This window comes from Marmota flaviventris, chromosome 4, assembly GCF_047511675.1.
Source record: "Marmota flaviventris isolate mMarFla1 chromosome 4, mMarFla1.hap1, whole genome shotgun sequence".
Taxonomy (NCBI): domain Eukaryota; kingdom Metazoa; phylum Chordata; class Mammalia; order Rodentia; family Sciuridae; genus Marmota; species Marmota flaviventris.
The window spans coordinates 37,470,653-37,490,081 of NC_092501.1; the positions used below are offsets into that span (position 1 = coordinate 37,470,653).

The 19,429-nt window shown below is 47.8% G+C and overlaps 1 protein-coding gene across 1 annotated transcript; it reads right to left on the reverse strand.

Annotated features, from left to right (window-relative positions):
• Positions 1 to 15,929: 15,929 nt before the first annotated feature.
• On the reverse strand, positions 15,930 to 17,297 carry Gprin2 (G protein regulated inducer of neurite outgrowth 2). The gene has a single exon (XM_027939883.2). It carries the CDS (start codon positions 17,295 to 17,297, stop codon positions 15,930 to 15,932), a length of 1,368 nt encoding a protein of 455 aa, XP_027795684.2.
• Between the last annotated feature and the right edge of the window lie 2,132 nt (positions 17,298 to 19,429).

The following is a 19,429-nucleotide window of genomic DNA, read 5'->3' on the forward strand; positions in this document are numbered from 1 at the left end:
GGTGTGCTGAGGGGAATTGAGGGCACCAGATAGTGTTTGTTAGAATCCAGCCCAAAATCAGAAATGATTTAACAGGGTCCCCAGTTTTGAAATCTGACTTTCATTGCCACAGGTCTCTAGGGCCCTCTTAAGGAAGCTGGGCTTCCCAGATAATGGTTCAGAACTGAAAATCCCCCCAGGGAAAAGTTGGCTTCTGGTGTTGTGTTCAGCAATCTGATCAGCCCCCTCCTTCACCAAGGACCTGGGTCCCGCAGGTCCTTACTCCTGGTTGGCTGCTGTATGATCTTCTAAAACTCTGTGTCCCCAGGACTAAGTGCAGTACAGTTAGCCTAGTGGAGCCTTCAGACAAGGCCACTGTCATTCATTGCTTGGGAACCTTGGATGTAGGCAGTGCGGGAACACAGTTGAAAAATACAGTGTCCCCATCATGGAGAAGCTCTCACTAGAGCAAGAAGAAAAGAGAAATGCTAAATGACTCCTTTAAGGAAGAACAAAGAAATATACTGTCCATTTCAAACAGCTAGATGAAAGGAGTTTGAAGGTTCACACCAATTCCTGTCCCTCATTGATGGAAGGTTGCTCCTGGACATGTTGGGGTGTTAATACCACAGAATTTTTTGCCCTAGGGGTGGGAAGACAGAAATGATAAATGCTTGAGGAGTTAGATATGATTAACCTGATTTAGATATTATACACTGTATACATGTATTGAAACACCACATGGAAGCCCATTATTACATACAATCTTTGTTTTCATGTATCAGTTAAAAATAAATTTAAAAAGAAATAAAGAGGAGAAAAGGGAGAGATGGGAGGGAAGGAAGGAAGGAAGGAGGAAAGGAAGGAGGGAGAGAGGAAGGAAGGAAGAAAGGAAAGACATGCCATAAGCATTTTTTTTTCAACCAACCATTTACATGTATTTCGTCTAATGGTTTGAAGCATTAACAGAATCAATCTTCCTACCATTGATTGCCTAGCTCTAGTTTTTTTTTGTTTTTTAATGGGCACAATACCTTTATTTTAATGTGGTACCAAGGATTGAACCCAGTGTCTCACGCATGCTAGGCAAGCGCTCTACCACTGAGCCACAACACTGGTCTGCCTAGCTCTAGTTTATATCTGCTTCTGTCACTCCCTACTTTTTTTTTTTTATTGGTTGTTCAAAATATTGCAAAGCTCTTGACATATCATATTTCATACATTAGATTCAAGTGGGTTATGAACTCCCATTTTTACCCCAAATACAGATTGCAGAATCACAACGGTTACACATCCACAATTTTACATAATGCCCTATTAGTAACTGCTGTATTCTGCTACCTTTCCTATCCTCTACTAAGCATTTTGAACCCAGGGCTCAGAAGCCATGGGAAAGGGCTCAGTATATCCCCTTTGGTTGCATCCTTGTTTCGTGACTGCCCCATGTCACTCTGTACACACTGGGAAGGGCTCAGGCCTACTAATACCAGGGTCTCAGCACTGAAGAAGGCTCATCACTTAGATGGAGGATATCCTACACAGGGGTGGGTAGGCAGGTACCCTCCAGGCCAAACCTTCACCCAGCTTTTCCACCATCAAGTTTGGAAGGCATGTGGGCACAGGGGACCTGGCAATGGGCTCCCCTAAGAGTGTAATGCCAGATTCGTGGAACCCCAGTAGACCTCCAGGAGCCAAATCTGATGCAATCACACAAGAGTCTTTATTGCAAGCTCGAGCCTGGACTCACAACCACTCCCAACGCAGCGGTCCCGAGGAGTGAGTCCTGACCCTTAGTTCAGTGAGGATTTATAGATTTTTGGGGGATACGCTGTGCATCACAACATCACACAACAAATCATTTCAAACCGTGGGGAAAATCAAACAATAACTCTTAACATTGATTAGCACATTCATTGGTGGGAAAAGTCCAGTAGGGGTGATTGGTTAGTTCAAGTGGTGGATATGTTTGAGCTGATTGGTTTAGGCCACGAGGGGTTGCAAGAGTGTATATGCTAAACTTGCAGGGTTGCCTCATCAAGTTATCAGTCACCGAAACTACTGGGGGGAGGGGGCAATTGGCATTTCATTTCAGGTATCTTCCCTGTCTCACTCTGATTGGTTGTTGCTATGGTCCGAAATTAGGCCTCAGGCATTCTTTTGGTCTTTTCAGGAACTTGCATTTGCTGAGTCCGTATGGACAAATGACTCAGTAGGGTAGCTATGTGCCTAGGAACGGGTTTTCCAAGGACAGAGTCACCCCCTCCCCCGCTTTGGACAGGCCCAGCTCTGAGGTACAGGCTGGTTTTTCAAAAATGGAGTCACATCAGTTTCTCAAGAGGGCACCACCAGGCAGGCAGGCTCCACCCTTCCTCATGAGGTCACTCCCCAGCTGTGGTTCTTCCAGGCTCCCAGCAGCCTGGAGATGAAGGGAAGAGGATGAAGCCAGTTGGGAATGGGGAGTCCAGACAGTTGCAGGGTACAATTAGACCTCTCTATCTCTCAGAGATTAAATCTTGCAAGGCCTCTAATGCAGCCAGACAGAAGGGCTCCAAGCCCAGCCCCCAGCATGCAGATAGTCCCTTCCATGCTAAAACCCATCCAGGATTGCCTTTATCCACAGGGCAACACCAGCTCCTTGCCTGACTAGTCATGCTTCCACAGTGCTCTTCCCCACCTCCCCGTTTCACCCAATGCTACAAAATCTTCCAGAAGCACCCATCCTCCTCCCTAAATGCCTCCTGCCTCTGCTCAGGTTGCCCTTCAACTTGGACCACAGCACCATTCATTTGCAGATAGTAGCAAGTATTTGATGTCAAAGAGCAAAGGCTACCCTCCAGTTCCACCACTGACCCCAGCCTCCTGGGCCTGCCTAGCAGACTCCCTAGCTCCCCAGGGAAGCTTGCCCGTTCCCACCTGAGGCTCCCCAGCAACCTTAGTCTGCACGTTAAGACAAGAACAAGGTCTTTTGGCTCTTGTTTCCTACTACACTAGCACGTAGCAGGCCTCAGGCAGGGTTTGCTGAGTGAGTGAATGAAGGAGTGACACTTGAGTGTCAACCCTGCATGTTCAGTGGTCCAAGCAGAGAGCTCCAAGAGGTAGCAGTGGCACTTTCAGCTGAGAGAGGCAGCAGGTCTGGGGCAGGCTTCCCAGGGTGTGGAGGGCAGGCCAGGGAACAAGGTAAAGGAAAGCCTCTTAATATAGGCCATGGACTATCCCTGTGATGCAGCCCCTGACTCAGACCATGCTAGGTGCCCTGTGGCAAGAATTCCGGGTCAACCAGGTCTTTTGTAGGATTTACAGTGAAAGCCTACAGAGGTGGTGGTAGGTCCAGCCTAAAGACAAGTCCCAGTGCCCCCACTTACCCAGATTGGGACCCTAAGCCTATCCTCACACACACACACCACTAAGCAAAAAGAATCACAGTACCTGCCTCCTGTGATCCAAGTGTCCCTGACAAGACTCATTCGGAAATCTAATCCTCTTTGTGAGGTATCAAGAGGGTAGGAATTTAATCTGGCTATGGTATTTGGAGGCAGCACACCTGTGAGGTGATTACCCATTAAATGACACTATGGGATGGGGCCCTAATCCAATGGAACTGTGGCTTTATAGGAAGAGGAGGAGAGACCTGAGATAAGACCTTCTGTCTTTCTATGTGCTGCCCTGAGCCACCTCAGGATATTACAGAGTCCCCACCAGCAGGAAGAAACTCACCAGAGATGGCCTCCTGCTCTTAAATTTCCAAAACTTCAGAAACATAAGCTGTGTCAAACTTTAAAAATTACCCTGTCTGTGATATTCTAAAAAATGGGCTAATATAGTGTCTTTTGCAGTTGTTGTTAGGATTCAGCGGGTAAGAATAAAAAGTGCATGGTATGTAACATTCACTGTCAGCTCTGATGACAAGGACGGTTATCATCACAGATCCTAAAGCATTTAGGTGGAAAGCTGCCAACCGAGCCCTGGGACACTCAGGCCTGCTCACTATTTCCTACACCCAGGAGCCTCTGGGACAGCTGTGGGCTCCAGAAAAGGTCTGTATGCTCTCCAGTGTACTGTGTCGCTAAGTGAGGATGTCCAGTAGGTTAGGTGTATCATATGCATTTTCAACTTACACCAATTTCAAGTCATGCTGGGTTTATCAGGAAATAACCCATCATATGTTGAGCATCTGTATCTTCAAAGCCGATGAAACAGAAAACCGACTGAAACCTCTTTTTCTCATCCCCAAGTTCAGAGAGACCAATTAAAGTCTTGCTCTATGCTCACCTGCTAGGGGAACACCACACACACACACATACACACACACACAAACACACACTCCTTACCTTTTCTCTCCCAAAACATCCAAACAGGGAGCCTTTCCCAGTTAATATGTACCTTTACTCGCCCTCACCATCTTCACATGACTTAGCAGGGAAGAATGATCCAAGTTTATCAAAAAAAAAAAAAAATGGATCTAGGTTCTTGGGTTCAGAGAGGTGGACAGAGCAAGGCTGCCTGTCTTGATGACTTTGACTTTCTCTCTGCACCCGCAAATACCCACTTCCCTCTCCCTAAGAGCTGAGGAGCCCAAACCCAAGGCACTAGAGCCCTTCATTTCAGCCTCCAATCAACCACTGATCCACTGTGTGTCATTAGGCAAGTTTCTTGCCTTGCTTGGTCTAGTCTCCTCCTCTGCTGAAAAAGATATCAGTTTGTTTGGTGTGGCTGTCCTGAGAAGCAAATGACAGATGGGAAATGAGGGGCTTTGTAAGCTTTGAAGTGCTGTGTCCCTGAGAAGGATGTCAGATTGGTTCAGAGTAAGACAAATCAAACACTGGAATAAAAATTAAAAAAAAAAAAACCTGTAACATATAAATTTTTTAAAATATGTACTAATAAACAAAAAACTATAATAAAACAATAAGAAAAAGAAAAATTCATAGATGATGTGAAATAAATATGACCAGGTAGATTGTAAACCAAGAAATTCAAATGGTCATGAATATAAATTATCAAACCTAACTAATAAGGAAAGAACCATTATTATCCTCATTTTATGAATGAGGTTCAATGACTCTCAGCAATTTATCCAACATCACAGTATGTTAGTTAGCTTTCAGTTACTGTGACCAAATAACTTAAGATAATCAACTTAAAAGTAAGAAAGGTTTATTTTGGCTCATAGTTTCAGTTCATAGTCACCTGATCCCATAACTTCAGGCCTTTGGCAACGTAGTACATGGTGGCAGAAGCATATGACAGAGGAAGCCTGTTCAACTCATGGCAGCTTAGAAGAAAAGAGGTAAAAATGAGAAACCAGTTTTCTAATAATCCCCTTTAAATACATGCCCCCATGACCTAACTTCCTCCCATAGGCTCCACCTCTTCCTCCCAATAATTCCATAAACCTATATACAAGCCTTCAACACTTGAGCATTTGAAGAACATTCAAGATCCAAACCATACTGCATAGTTTGAGAGTAACCAGAGGAGGGATTCTTAACAGAAATTCTACACCATATAACTCAGAGTGAAGGCATTGGAAATAAAAATAGCTAAGAAGATATCGTTATTTTATTTATCAAATTAGCCAAAATATTTAAATTTTCTAATATTCAAATGTTTGTGTGGGTGTAAGAAGATAAATACTTTCATTTATTGTTGGCACAATCATCTTTGGAAGTAATTTGCTAATATCATAGACATTTTACACATATCACCTGAAGAAAAAAGTATCCTACAGATATTCCCCATGCATATACATAAAAATATACATACATATATTTCTTTTTCCATGGTTTTTTTAATAGCCCCAAAATGTGTTAAATAAAAACTTTCATTCATTGCTAGTGGAAATGTAAGATTGTGCAGCTACTTTAAGAGACAGCTTTGAGTTTTGGCAGTCTCTTACAAGCTTAAACCTAGTCTTACCATACAATCTAGCATTGTACTCCTAGATATTTACCCAACTGAGCTAAACTTAAGTCCATAAGAAAACCTACACACAAATGTTCATAGCAGCTTTATTCATAATATCCCGAATCCAGAAGGAACCAAGATGCTCTTCAGCGTCTTAACAGATAAACTCTGGTGCATCCATACAATCGAATAGTATTCAATAAAAAGAAAGGAGCTATCAAGACAGGAAAAGACACAGAGGGAGCTTAAATCCATATTGCTAGATGAAAGAAACCAGTCTGAAAAGGCTTCATGCTCCATGATTTCAACTATATGACTTTCTGGGGAAAAGCAGAACTATAGAGTGAGTGAAAAAAAAAAAAAAAAAGATCAGAGGTTGCCAAGAAGTTAGGAGAAGACAGGAGGGATGAAGAGATGGAACACAGGGAATTTTTAGTGTGGTGAAACTATTCTGTATTATACCATAATACATAGAAGACATGATGGATTTATCAAAACAATATTGGCTCATTAATTGCAGCAAATGTACCACATATACCAAGATTATTAATAAAAAAATCAGGATGAGAATGAGAAAGTATATGAGTATTCTCTCTACTATCTGCTCAATATTTCATTAATCTACATCTGGTTTTCAAAGTATTAATTTTGAAAATATATATAGAGAGAGTCCAGCAGAAGAGGACTACCCATTAGAAAGAAAGAGAGAGAATCTACATATAACATTATCTTCAAGGTATATTAATTTAAAACATAAGTGCAGCACAGTAACTAAGTGGAATCTCCGTTACATAAAAATATTTGTGGTCTGAGCAGGTTACAAAAAGAGTTTGCTGAAGGACCTATAGAAATTATCTGCCAGAGGAGGACTGTGGGAATTTTAAAGGAGAGAGATGGCCAGATCTTCACTTTAAACTTCATGCTATTTGAAATTCTTATCTTGAACATGCACAATGTTTAAAAACAAAAGGCCAAGGTCAGTACTATTTTAAACTCTTATCGCAAATTGCACACTTTGATTTTTGAGAAGACAAACAAAAAGCCAGACCTGGAGTCACACAGACTGGAGTTTGAATTCCAGCTCCTTCATTTCCTGACTATAAAGTAAAATGAGTTACTTGACCACTCTGAACCTCTGTTGTCATTGTGAAATGGCGCAGATTGTGAGAAGTAAAGAAAATAATGCATGCAAAACACTACTCCCATCAGTTTAGAGGCAGAATATGGCAGTCATTATTAATGTTGTCTTTATTCATTGCCAAGCTGTGAAATCTGGTGTTTTCAGTCTGTTCCTGTGTGCACCAAAACCTTTTGTGGCAGACTGTGGGGTGTTTTTTTTCCCTATGAGAATGCTAAGTCGGGAGATGCAGCAGTCATTGTGTGACCATGAGAAGAGTCTTCACTAACACCCTAAAGATGGCAAAGCAGAAGCATAGACAGAACTTGACTACTTGATGTCCACATTGAACCACAGCACCAACCCTGCAACCAGTGACCTGAATTCTTATTAGGTAAAATTCACAATTCAGTTACTTGCCATTGAAGGAGTTCTTAGGGAGACAGCACCACAGAGCAGCATGAAGCATGGAATGAGACAGGAGTGCTTATCTGGACACACACTCTCTGGCCCCCCCCCACTAAGGGTGAGAAACCTCCCTTCTTGCAGGTTCTATTCTATTTCAGTCCCATGCACACCCCTCAGTGTCACTTCTATTGTCAGATTCTCCTCTGTCCTCCTGCCACTGACGACTGTGAGGAGCAAGCTCTCTCTCCAGCTTCTCTCTTTGCTACATCACCCCTCCAGCTCTCAGATGGCCTGGGCACCAGATGGAGATGCTCCTAGCAAGGCATCGGCCCTGGGTCTCAGCCCCAACACAGTGAACTTTAGGGCCAGTACAGCCCAGAACCCCCTGCTGCTCAGCCTACTGTCCTATGCCCCTCCCTGTGGTCTCTTCTGCCAGACATTTCCAGGAGAGGGGAAAGGGTCCTGACTGTCCACACTCTCTCTCCATAACCCAGGAAGAAGACTGTATTGGGCAGGACCACCAAGCATGAATTGAGACTGGGTAAATAGAAGGATGGAGGCAAGCCAATGAAGGGTTACATTTCACAAACATGGTTAGGGTGGGATGAGGCAGGGGGCCCCCTCCAGCCCCCTCAGCGTGTCTGGAGTCGAAGATTTAAGTAAAATGAGTGTGTCTTCCCTTCCAAACTCTCCGAGTGGGCTTCACAGATTCCACCTTCTCCCTTTCTATCCTCTTCTCTGGAATCGTCTGCCTGCTGGCCGGGTTGGCCCAGCGCGTCCACAGGAGCGGAGGTCGAAGGGGAATACGCGGGGAATGGACAAGACACGACCACAGCATTGGCTCATCCCCAGGCCTTAGAAGCCCTCCCACCTGGTGTCGGGTGGCCACTCCCACAAACCCCCACCCACCGGGTGGGTGGCTTCCAGGCTGCGTCCAAATGCCCGCTAGAGGGCGTCAGGTCACACTGCAGGGCGCGCTGGTCGGGACCCACCCCGTTGCGGGTCTCTGGGCCTGCGCAGCCCAAGCTGGGCAGTCCCCGGAAACCTCCCCTCCATCGCCGCCTGGCACCGGTAAATGGGGTGGAAGTGGCAGTGGGAAAGGGAGTTTCTGCCATCAGCCACAATTCCATAGCCGCAGGGGACCCAGGGGACCCAAAGCCCTAGGAGAGGAGGTCAGGGAGTGGCTAGGAGCAACATTTAAAGGCATGTTAAAAGACTTAGTAATTAAATAATATCTTCATGCAACATTTTTAAAGCAGAGTTAATGAAAAGATAAATGACAAAATTCAATAAAGCAGAATCCTACTTCCTGCCTGGCTGTCCTTCAGCAAGCTTCCGGCAGTATTCTGTCCAGCCTGCCTGTGACCACGCACCGTGCTGGTTTCTGCCCGACCCAGGGGGCTTTGACCCAACAAGTTGCTTGGGCCATGCAGAGCACAAAGGTCAGGGTCTTCCGGATTCATATGTTGGTATCTATAACCTTTAGAAGACCTTTCCCCCTCCCTGAATCCCCCTAATCTAAGGGAAGAAAACAGAATCTTCTAAGAGACAGCAGGACTTGCAAATGCCATGAAGCTTACATACAAAATCACACCCTTGGTCATGGTCTTTCCAGACCCTTGACTGCTAAAAATGAGAAGTGAACAAAGGTAACAGGCAAAAGGATGCAGGTGAAAACCAAGGGGGCAGGAAAAATGGAAGAGGTATGGAGCAGGAGACAATTCTATCCCCCTCAGCTGTGCTTCAGGACTCCAGTTTAGTTCCTTGATCAGCAGGTAGAAAATTCCAGTCCTGACACAGGCTCCCTGCTTGGACTCTGCTCAAGCTGATATAGGTCTTGGAGATCAGGGACAGGTCCTCTTTTCCCCAGTGTAGAGGTAAGCATAGAAAGCAAGTTTAAGAAAGGACAGAGACAGACTTCTCTGGAAAGAAGTGGGACCCAGAGCTGGGTTCCCCTACGGAGAGGGTGTGTCTTGCTCTTTTATACCACCCATCCCATCTTCTCTTTCTTCTCAGAGTTTGTGCCTAAGGGCAGGAAGGAGCAGCTCAGGGGTAATAGCTTGTTTGGGGAAGTATGATTCCTCAGAGGTGTTAGCAACCCCTTGAGCTGGAAAGTGTGATTGGAGGTTATGTTAGCAACCCATTATCGTTTCTTTGATAACCAGGTTTCATCTTCTCAAACCCCATCATTCATTCACTACACTGATCGCTAGGCCTTTCACCCCCTGCCTCAGTTTGTTGAGGAATGTGATATTTCCTGTCCTCACAGGCCAGGCGAGCTGCAGACAGATTGCTTTTTGGCAAAAAAAAAAAAAAAAAAAAAAGCATGTGTGGAGTTAGTACAGTAGATTCATTTTTATAGAATTATTCTCTCAACCTCGTGGTTCAGACCACAACCCAACCCAATTATAAGCCAAGCAAGATTCTGAACACATGAAAGAGGAGATGGCCTGCCTAAAACTAAAAGATGGGTACCACACACCCAGGGCGTCCCTCCAGCAACCTAGCCAATCAGCCCCCCCCAAAAGGACCACCAAAACTTAGGGTGGCTCTTCAGCCTGAACAAAGTTCTCCCATTCATTCAGCAGGACCACTGACAACCGATTTCTCTTTCTGGTCAAAAGCAATGGAAATCTAGCAGAGCAAACCAAGGGAAGCCTCTCAGGGAGCCTTGGCCCTGAAAATCAGAAATGAGGAGACCCAAACCCAACATGGCTGGAGGGAAATGTCCCAGACTATGGGAAGAGACTGAGGTTTGGAGCACAGGGCTAAGGCAAGGTAGACCTTTGTCATAAAGGGGAAGGAGGCAGGAGAAAGGACAATGGGATGGGTGGAGAGAGAAGGGGGGAAAGACGGATATGAGACAAAAGGAAAAGAGACTACTGGGGCCTGGGGACTGGAGGGAGAAAGAACACCTTAGGGGAGCAGAGCAGGGCCTGCAGAGCCTCCCCACTTGTCTCTGGTTGCACACACAGAGACACAGCATCACAAGGTCCATGTTGATGGGATGCAGAGAAAACACCCTATGTCTTTTTCAGATAATATTCTGGGAAATGAAAAGCCTCAGGCCAGAACAGACTGGACAAGGAATTCAAAGGTACCCTAAAATCGAACACTCTTCCCTGGCCCAAACTGCAGGTCTTAACTACAGTGTTCCCCCAATTTTCACATTCCCTCCTGATGAAGCAGGGAAAAATGAATTTTAGAGTATCCATTTGTAGAGTTCATGTTTAGAGGCCCAGATTTGCCTCTTTGCAGAGTTGTCGCAGGCTTAGAGGGGGAGAGATTTGGCATGAGTCCTGCAGAGTCACTATTCAAATTAGCGAAGGTGGCATGTGTGTAACTCTGAGGACAAGAAAGTCAGACCCCACCAGTTCACCCACATTCCCATCAGCTCATGCCACTCTGGTTTGGCTTGGCTTTTTAACAACCATCAACTTTCTCCAGATGCTTTTCCTGGTTTATTATTTCTCTGTAACCACAGCAACAGAACCATCCCCATATCCTCCCAATCTGAAGGGAGACCCCCACATACACACATACACACACACTCAGCTTTGGAAAGACCTCAACAAAAAGGGTGAGAAAAGTGAAGGTTACTAAAGAACAGCTGCAAGGAGCCTAAATCTTCTGACCCTAAGGGTCACCTCCCTGGAAGCTGGCAGGTAAACCCCTATGTGCCAGGAACAGCCTTTGATGGGGCTTTCAGGGAAGCCAAGAGTGAGGGTGGGGCCACTCCCAACCCCTAAAGGACAAATAGGTAGAGTCTGCAAATCTTAGCTTGTTTTTGGTCTCAAACTTCTAGAACAGCTAAACAGGAGGTCAAATCAGGGGGAGGGAAGCAGCAATCACCAACCAGTGTTGCTGAGAATAAGGACCGAGTCGGGCCATACCCTCCACCTTCCTTGTTTGATGTCGAGGGTCCCTGGACTGTGCTTTAGGTGAGAAGGCCTACTGATGTTGAAGATCTGGATTTTAACATATTTGCCTTGAACAAATTTTCCCACAATGACCTTGTGGATTTGGAGGCCCCGGGGACCTACAGGATAACCCAGTGACGTATTCCAGGCTCATACAGGCCCTTCCCTGCCTGACAAGTTGGATGAAAACTGGCATAAGACTAGTCATAGCTTTAGATAACAAATCTGGGCTAGGCCAAAATGACAAATGAGAAGGAACTGAAATTGGGCAAATTCCAAGCTCTGCATTTAACTAACCAACGTCACCTGGCACAAACACAAATGAGAATTGTTTCTGAGCAACTCACAGAGGGAAAGGTCTGGGCATTTTGTGGGCCACAAGCCCCATATATGTGTTGGGTGATAAGCTCCTTGCAATATGAAGGTACCTGTCAGTGGGTGCACCCCAGATACCTGTGACTCCCTTTGACAGTTCCTATGTACACTTCCTCTGGAATAGGCCCCCCAGCTCCAACCAGAGACCTACCCTGGGGCTCCTGGAACCTACCAGCCTGCATGCCAAAGGGCCAGAAGTGCCTAGAGGCTACCCCCTACCCCTGAGTGGCCCTAACACAGAGTTTGTATCCCAGGACTCCTATGTGGGACTTGGCTTGGCCTAAAGTCACATTTTCATTTGACTTCTGTCCTTCCCTATCATGCTCTCCCCACTCCTCATAATCCTCATCTTGGCATGAGCTTCTGGGATCTTATCCCCAGACTAGCAGTTAGGGAGAGAGTGGTCCTCCTTGATACAACTTAGGGTACCACATTTTCAGAGATCTCCAGCCAGAATGTATGTGCCCCAAGCAGGGTGAAAAGCTGAAGATGAAGAACCTTATTCAGAAGTGCCTTTGAATAAATAGGTTTTAAATAAATGGAATGTGGACTGTGATCAGAGCCAAGCTGGGGAAGAGCTGGACTCCCTAGGGCCGTGACACACCATGCAACACCATCAGTACACATGTGGATCGATCACTCAGAGCCAGGTGTTGTACATGGGTTATCCCATTTAAAATCCTCACAAGCCTATGAAGAAGGCACTATTATCATCCCAGTTTTACAGCTGAGGAAGTTTAGGGACTCCAAAACTTATGGCTATCAATGTGGATCCAGGGCTCAAACTCCAGCTTTAGACCACAAAGCTATGGTGGCCTGCTCCAAGTCTAAAATGTTAGGATCTTCATGGACAAGGCCCTTTCAAACCCTGTCAAATAATAATCTAGTATATCCAGGGTTCAGAGACCGAAACCAGCTGACACAGAGGTGACATCACAGTGGAAGAGGACCATATCCCTTGCCCCTCAGCCAGCAGAAGCCTGCATCCCAACAGGAACAGATCCTCCCCTATTGGATCAGTTCCTTATAAGGACAATTATAGCCTGAGGTCAGAGGAGAAATGCATCTCTGTGTCCTGGCAGACCCAGAGGTGAGAAGCCCAAGGAGGCCAGGCTTCAGTGTCAGAGGCCCAGGCTGCCTTAGAAGGAAAGCCAGTGGAAAGAAGGAAGAAGTCCCTGGTGAAGACAAAGGGTAGATTCCTGCCAGGGCAGGGAGCTTTAGAACTCTGGGGTTTGCTTCAAAGGACCAAGTACCACCAATCAATACCAATTCCCCTATCCTGCCAGGCCTGGCAAACCTCTCTTCTTCCAACTTGTATTTATTTTGAATTTAAAACAAAACAAACACATGGACAATGAAATCCAGCATTTCCCAGAACCAGACCTGAAAGGGAACTAGAAACCGGGAAGTGGAGATCTGTAAATGAAATCAGTGGTCAGGCTCTGTAGCCCTGAACCACTACAGGCGTAAGGCTTGGCTAGGAGGAGGCTAATCTAAGGGCCAGGATAGGTCTCTGGGCCCAGTTCATAAATTAATTAAATTAAGTTCAGAAATTGCTCCACCTAATGGCAAAGCTCAGCTGGTGAGACCAAGGATATGGTTTAACTAGAAGAGTGTTTTGGGGGCCCTATTCAGGATACAGGTGGGGCTAGATTCCAGCACCACCCTGCAAAACTTTATCTCAGTCTCAGTGAGGTGAGTGGGTGCTTTATCTGGCCTGTCCCATGTAGGGCCCAGCCTGGCCTGCCATCTTGTAGTGTGGAGGTGCTGTAAATTGGCACACTTCTGCTCAGTGGTGAATTCATGTAATTTGCATATGATGGAAGTGAAGGTCTCTTCATGAAGCGAGTTTCACTGCTCTCAGCAAAACTCTGTAGTGTGGGGCCCTTCCCCTGCCCCTCCTGAGACTGTCTTTGTTCCAGAGAGCAGCCTCACCCTTCTCTTTCCCAGTCTGGAAGAACCTCAGCCTTCCAGAACTCCTCCTCCTCCTCTCCAGATCAACTGCACACATGTGTGAATACAGTCCCCACCTACCCATTCCTCCCCCCTTAACAGGCCCCTCCTAAGTGTCCCCACCCTCTAGGCTCCTATGTTCTGCCACTCAGATGCCAAATCTCTCCTCTACAGGTAGCCCAAAGGGATATTTCTAAATTGGAATCTGGTCTCCCCACCCACCCCTTTCACTCATTGCTTAAGCCAAAGGAATGAGATGATAATGGTACAATTTCAGGCATTGCAACATATTAGGGGGCAGGTAGCCCCACCTATTCTCAATTGCCCTGAAGTCCCTTTCCTCAGTCATACCAGGATCTTCAAAATGAGGACACCCTAGCCAGCCTCCTAACCCAATGAACACCCCAATTGAGCCTCTATGATTCATGCACCATGGACATGCAGGGCAGTCACCTCCAAGCCTCTTGCTGCCCCAACTCCACTCATCTTCCCAGCCCTTTTGTGTCAAGACCATGCTCAACTGTGGCCCTGTGCTGCTCCCTCATATCCCTACAACCATTTCCCCTCTCCCCTGGGCGGGGGGTACTGGAACCCCTGTGCAGGACCAGGAACAAAGGAGGCATGGTACCCATATGCCACACTCCAGAACATGAGTTACCTGAGAAGGCACATGCTTACATGGGAAGGGCACATTTCAAGTTATGAATGCCACTTAATGAGGCTTCAGAAGGCATTCTGACTTAAAGCATGCCTTCCTCACCTGCTTCTTTGGCCTGTTGGAATGCCAACCCTGTTTAAAAACCTGAGCCATCATTGCAGGGGTTTTTCTCACTTCAGTGAGTATTGGGTCCTAAGGGAAGGGAAAGTAAACCACCTTTTGAGTCCTATGTCCCTAAATACATAAGAAGCCCAGGAACAGGGCCAGGTCAGGGACCCTGACACCACCCTAACCCTTTGGCTCCCACATAGGGTGGCCTGAGGGTTCTATTTTAGGAGCTTAGGATCTTCAACACCAAGTACCAGGATAGACACAATCCATTCCATCCTCCACGAGCCTCAAGAAGTCCTTGGGTTGATGAAGAGAGCAGTGAAAGGCCCTAGTGTTCCCTCCCCAGACCCAATTCCCCTGGCCCGAGTCAAGTCACGTGGGCAAGACTAGACAAACAGGCTCAAAAGGTGTCCCCAGGCCCCACTACCTCCAGCATTTTCTTACAAGGTGGGAGGCCCCAGCACAGGGCCCACAGCCAGTCTCCCTCCCTGCCCCTATCTATTCCTGCCCTCCCTCCTTGAAGAACTGCACCAGCTGGGAATAAATCTAAGACAAACAAACGAGATGATAATAGTGCAATTTCAGGCTCTACAACATATTTAAGGGCATGTGGTCACCTCTTCTCCATATCATAGGGTCAGTCCCTGACATGATGACCTGCAAGGGGGCGGGCTCTTGAAAGCCCCATCAACCCTTCTGTAATGTTCAGAGCCCCCACACAGCATGATTCAGCCATGGCAGGGCAGGTCCTATCATTCCTCACACAAATCCACAGAACTTGACACAGAATGTGGGCTCAATAAATCCTTCCTGTATCCAATTGTACTGAACTGGACCAGGCTGTAGTGAAACACCCAGGCTTAGCCAGTCCTGGCTTTGAATCCTAGCCCACCACTCCCAGCTGTCCAACTTGGGGCACATCAACTAGAGCCTTGCCAAACATCTTGTTGTTCCCCCTATAGAATGGCATAAAGAGGTGAAGACTCAACAAGGTAAGATGTCAAGTACAGTAAATGGCACACAGGAGGCCTTTGCTTCCCCTCCCTCAAGTTCCCTTCTCTAAAGACCCAGGAAGTCCCTGTCACTTGGGACAACCCCTGTGCCCACCAATTAATGTAAGAATTCAATATTTCTCAGCAATGCTTTAAAGTAAAGCAACAGTCCTAAGAGAAACGTGACAAAGTTTTTGAGGGCAGACTGAAGGTTGAATATTTTTACAGAAAAATTAGGAGCTAATTTATACACAGTGCAGAAACCCCGGCCCAAAGTTCAGAGCCTGGAATGTGCAGACATGTGGCTCTTGGAGATCAAGCCCTTAAAAAAGAGCCCAGCTTCATGAAGCCAGAAGCCCCGGCTGCATTCTGTGATCTGTAGGTAGTCAATATTTATCAGATGAAAGATGTGCCCACCTGAAGTGGGTTCAGGGGGCACAGGGCCCACACTGTCCCTGGCCCTGGCTTAGGGCTGAGTCCATGAGCCAGGCCAGCCTGAGAGATGCAGTTCCTCACTCGGGGGCTGCACCAGAGCAGCCACAGCAGCTGGGACGCCGTAGGGACTGCATGACGGCCCTCAGCGGGCCCCTCCGGCCCTCAATGGACAAGCTGTCCTCACTGGCTGGCACTGGGTGCAACTGTTCAAACTGCATCTCCAGGTGCTTCTGGATGGCCACACCAAGCACTTCAGGGTCTACCGATGCTCCGTACACCTCCCATGTCATGCCTTCAGCATCCCACCGCACATCCCGCACAGGGGACGATGTCTCTTCCAGGTTGGGCCCTAGAGTTACCTCTGGGAACATGTGCAGAGCCACAGGGGCTTCCAGGGATGGGCTGGTAGCCACAGCCTTGCATGCTGCCACTGGGGCTGCCTGCACACCAGCATCCTGGGCTGACACCAACATGGGGCCCAAGTCACTAGCTGAAGTCATGGTACATACATCTTTGGTCCTAGAGCCAGGCTCTGTGGGTAACCCTGTGGGACCCCAAAGGTGGGCACAACAGTGGGAGTGCCTGTGAATCCCCCCAGGCAACTTACAGTGGAACTTCATCCCATGCTGAGCCTGCAGCCCAGACTCACTCACTGATGCCACCAGTTTGGGAAAAGCCAGGATCCCTGTGGCAGGCAGGGCATGACAGCAGCCACTGGCCACTGCCTCCCTCATGCTGCAGAGAAGAGCTGCTGGGGGCAGAGCATGGCAGGAGGTGGTAGCTGGCTGCCCTGTGGCTTTGGGCCCAGCCTGGGGACCACTGCTGTGGGTAGCTGTGTCCCCCAGGGCTGGTGGTGGTACCCACACCTGACTCTCCTCCAGCATCCAGGCTGAGTTAGAAGTTCCATCTGCTGGAGCCAGTTCTCTTTCCAGGCCTGTAGGTGGCTGTCCAACCTGGTCAGAAATACTGCCAGGCTGCAGCTGAGCCCTGCGGGCAGGTGAGCCACCGAGGGCTGAGCAGCTGAGACTGGCCTTCCGAGCACTGCTATGACCCCGGGTCTGGGTGCTATGGACCAGATCAGAATGGCTCCTCTGCACAGCAGCCACACTGGGGGCCCGCAGGCGACACAAGTCACCACTGTCCATTGTAGATACATTTCCCACAGTGCTGCTTCGCCAGTGCCCCACAGCACCAGACCGTAGATGGGGGCTTGAGGTCTGTGCTTGCTCTGTGCTCTCAGTCTGGCACCTCTCTTCCACCAAGGCCTGGGGACTGGTGCTGGCCTTGCCAGGTTGGGCCTGCCACACAGTACTGCTGGCACTCTTGCGGAGCTCTGGTCTCTGCCCCCGGCCTTCACAAAGCAGGCTGGAAGAGCTCTGGGACAGTGACTGTGTGCGGGGACTCCGAAGTGCCTGGGATTCGGGCTCAGGGTGGCTGGAACTCATGGCTGCCTGCAGGAGACAAAAAGGGAAGGAAGGAGTTGAGCTGGGTATCAGCACCTTAGCTGGACTCTGCTCTGAGCTCATACACTGGGGAGACAGCTTTAATCTCAGCCTGATTAAATGGTCATAAGCAAGTCAGTGACATCACACCAGACACTTCAAATCAAGTCCATCCCATAGGAATGACACTATAAATATATAACAATCTGTACCTCTGGAGAAGGGCTCAGGAGACCACTCACCTATTGTGCCATCTGGTGACTTTTACTGGATAGATTATGGAGGAAAGGGAAGTGGAAGGAACACAGGGAAGAGGCCAAGTCTGTGGGGACCCTGGGATGGGACAAAGGCATTAGGGGCAGGGAATTTGGGACAATAGCTCTTAGTCAATCAGCACAGAATTATGGCTGAATTTTAGCAGCCAGGAGAGCTGGACTAGAATACTAGAACTGGAACTGACAGAATCCATCTCACTGTGGACTGGGGCCTCCTTGGTACAGTGGGGCTCAGAGGAGGTTTGTGGGATGAGACAGTAATGAAGAGAACCCAAACTGGGAATTACCCTGGGTACTCCCTGCACCCCCCACACCATCCCCATCCTTTCTGGCTTGGCTGAGCCATCATGTCTCTGAGACTCAGTCATGGCAGTAGTAAATGGGATATGATTCCCTGTCTCCCCCTCTAGTGCTAGGGGCAAGGAGAAGCCTTGCCTAACAACCCTGTACACATGGGACTCACTTGGTATTTGCTCATTCATTTCAAAGCCATCTCCTAGCTGCATGCTGGGCAGGATCTGAACCGGGGAACACAGGATTCATTTAGTTCTAGCTCTGCCCTGGGGACCTTGGTCTAGCAGTGAGATAAGCTGTGTATCCAACACCAAAAATAAGACACGTCTTCCATAAAATTTCAACTCCCTCTTTCCCAGTGTGCCTCTATCCTCCTTGTACCCCTCCCTTTCTACCACTGCCATCCCTTCCTCCAGCCACACAGAGCTCTCTGGAGCTGCTCACTGACCCAGCTGCAGCCTAGAGTCCACTCTAGCACCCTGCCACCTCAGTGTCTCCTTTTCTGAATCTTTCCTGATACTCTCAGCTGGGCTACCTCCACTCCTGGATGGGCATCATCAGGTCTGATGGTACAGTCTGGCAGACTGTCAGCCTCCTCAACAACCAGGACTTGGCAGAGCAAGCCGGTAACCTGTTCCTTGCCATCTGACCAGCACCCTGCACTGACCTGACATGTAGTTGGCACTCAGAGGATGTCTGCTGCATACTTGACTAAGAGATAAGCAAATACAAGGACACGCTGCAGAGGAAAACTCTGAGTGCCCAGACAGGGCCTGAGAGAGGACTAGGCCAAGGCGAGCTGGAGATGATCAGAAAGGGCTTTCTGGAGGACTTATGGAAGCTGGGGCCACAGAAAAGGGAGAGGTGCCTACATGGAAGGAACAGGAGAAGGAGAGAGGCTTATATTCCAAGTTTATGAGGAAAGCAGTAGGTTCAGAGTTGGGCAGGGCCCAGAGTGTCAAGGTGCCTGGACCAAGCCAGCCTGGGCCATAGTTATGAATGAGGAAGATCACTCCAGGACTCCTTACCAGGCAGGATGGGCTGGAGAAACAGGGAGGGTAGAAGGCAATAGCTGCAGTTTGGGCAATCCTGGCCCTACCCTCCCAACCCTGGACTGATAAGGACTGCTAGGAAACCAGCCACCCTCACCTCCAGGTGAGCAAGACTACCTGAAAGGGAGTGCAGGAAGGGCTCCAGAACTTAGTTTCTGTGTCATTGCAACCATTCTGCTGAACTATGCTCAAGAGACGGCTGGCGGCTATTGAAAGCAACAGCAAGGATGGTTCTGGAGCCACAGTGCTTACAGTCCAGTTCTGCACAATTCCATATGCTGTTCAGTAGGGTAGGTGCTAGTCACATGTAGCCCCTAAGCACCTGACAGGCAGTTTCTATGACCAAGTTCTTGTTTTATTGAAACTTAAGTAATTTAAATTTGACTGCCCAGAGGGCTAGGATATAGCTCAGTTGGTAGAGTGCTTGCCTCGAATGCACAAGGCCCTGGGTTCAGCCCCCCGCACCACCAAAATAATAATAATAATAATAATAATAATAATAATTATTATTATT